Source organism: Dermacentor variabilis, chromosome 6 (assembly GCF_050947875.1).
Source record: "Dermacentor variabilis isolate Ectoservices chromosome 6, ASM5094787v1, whole genome shotgun sequence".
NCBI classification, from domain to species: domain Eukaryota; kingdom Metazoa; phylum Arthropoda; class Arachnida; order Ixodida; family Ixodidae; genus Dermacentor; species Dermacentor variabilis.
The window spans coordinates 155,104,056-155,106,301 of NC_134573.1; the positions used below are offsets into that span (position 1 = coordinate 155,104,056).

Genomic DNA, 2,246 nt, shown 5'->3' on the forward strand with positions numbered 1-2,246 from the left:
CAGTTGCGGGCTCGTCGGGAATGTGCTCGTCGGGAAGGTGCTCGCCCGCTATCACACACAGCGGCGATGGTGAGACCATTGCCCAAGTGCCACCTGGGCCCGATGAGAACGGTGCTCATCTGCGCTAAAGTATCGCCCACACGGATGGAGATGAGAGCAATGGCCGTGGCAGTGCAATGGGCAGTGACGGGGTACAGCTGGATGGTCAACACGCCGAAGTTCGAGAAAGTGATGTAGCCGGTCGTTTTCATGACGATAACCAGCAGGTCGAGGAGGAGCGTGTCTTCTTCCAAGGGCGAGGCAGTAAGGGCGGCCAAGGAGGCGCTGAAGCCGAGCCCGCTGACGACGACGGTGCGTTTGGGGCCGTAATGATGAACCCAACGCGTAAACAAGACGCACGCAGACAGGGACGTGACAGCGGCGATAATCTTAACCAGGACTCTCACAGGAATGCCGTCGGTGGTCCCATGTAGAAAAGCAGAATCGAGCGGCTTCTCATGCGCGCGTTGCAGGGGTCGCTCTGTTTTAGGGTCTCGGCTACATCCCGCGCGTGCGCCCGTGTCTGCAAGGCGAACTGTTCGCGGCGGCGGTTTGTGGGCACTCTGTTAAGCTTTGCCAAGCGCTGCGATATCCGTTCGGCCTCCCCTACACGGCCGGTCCCCACGAGCCAGCTGGGAGACTCCTCCACGGTGAAGTACAAACCGACTAGCAAGAAGGTCGGCACCATGAGGACTAGCTGAACAGTGGCCCAGCCGGGCTTGAGCCCCTCCGCGGTCAACACTGTGCTGTCGCCGATAACTATGGTGATCAGGATAAATACGATACAGTAGATGGGTATCTTGCGCGGCGGGCACACCTCCCATAGGATGGCAAAGAGTGGCACCATTGTACAGCTCGTCACCGCAGACACGACGGTGCGCAATGCAACGAAAAACTGGAAGTCGTTCGGGAGGCTGCTGGCAACGCCCGAGATGAGCACCACCGGAATGGTGACGGAAACGACCACCTTGCGACCGACGCGGTCCGCCAGCCTAGACTCCACCGTCGCGGGGAAGATGCAAGCAGCGGCGTAGACGAGCCTGGCAAGCGAGATGAGCCACGCTCTGTCGCACACTAGCACCCACTCGCTGACCGCGTTGTACCCGTACTCGCTCAAATCAAACTCCCACGACGTGCAGGGAACGATGCGGCTGTTCGCGCTGCTGTAAGGCGGTTCGCGCATGGTGCACCGACTGTACACGCCCTGTTTGTCGACGGGAATGGCCGGCTCTTTCCACTGCTTCACGCTGAGGTTGGCAAATGCCTCGGGGCTACGGCACCAGTGGTCCATGAGAAGCAGTCATCGTGAAGCTCTCGTAGTGTAGTGCGTAAGCTGCAGCCGCCACCACGACGTTGAGCAGGGTCACAAGCTGGAAGCGACCGTCGCCGAACGGAGGTTCTTCGGCGCAGCTCGATTCTGGTTTTCTGAAGCTCTCTGTGCTTCTCTCAGTTGCCAATCTGCTGTGGCAGTTGTCGGCATTCGGCTGAGACATCTTGTCTTGTGTTCCAGACAGTGGCGCATACCCACTATGGGGGATTGGCCAAGAAGCAGGCGGTTTTTCGTATGCTTAGAAGTAAAGCCAAACTAGATTTAAATTGTGGAGCGTGAGACTAGAATGAGACATCTTCTTTCTCGCGTAGCTCATGGAATGTTGCCTTCTTTTCGTGATAGCGCGAGCCACTATTATAGCATGTGCACGCCATGCATTCTCTGGAAAACACAATGATCGATTGCTCAGTAGTTCATTCGTGTCGAAGAGCACCGAAAAGCTGCTTACATCCGTTTGAAACACTCGGGTTTAAGCCGTACATATCGAAGACAGAAGTATCGACCACCGCTAATACCCCCTTTATAACGGCTGGCTCGATGGCAAGGATCTCCCTGATTGGATGACATATTATGACCCTTATACCAGTACAGTATTATACATACCAGTGCCCTTATAGTAGGAGTTCTGACAAAAAAACTGGAATCCTTCATTTTTGTTGCATTAGAGGATGGATGGATAGATGAATGGAAGGTAGGAGCGTCCCCTTTGTAATGGGGCGGTGGGTTGCGCCATCAAGCTCTTGCTATTATACTGACTAATCTGCTACCTAGGTTAAAAAAAAACACTATGAATTTCCTTAACCAAACTTTCTGATCCCCTATTGTGAATTTTGTTGTTGTACGTCTCCGTTTTTAGTCATTTGCCTACTTTTCTTCC

General features: G+C 54.5%; 1 protein-coding gene across 1 annotated transcript; it reads right to left on the reverse strand.

The window, feature by feature from the left end:
- Window positions 1-442: 442 nt before the first annotated feature.
- On the reverse strand, window positions 443-1,330 carry LOC142586335 (beta-alanine transporter-like). Its single transcript, XM_075697585.1, has one exon. It carries the CDS (start codon window positions 1,328-1,330, stop codon window positions 443-445), a length of 888 nt encoding a protein of 295 aa, XP_075553700.1.
- Window positions 1,331-2,246: the final 916 nt, after the last annotated feature.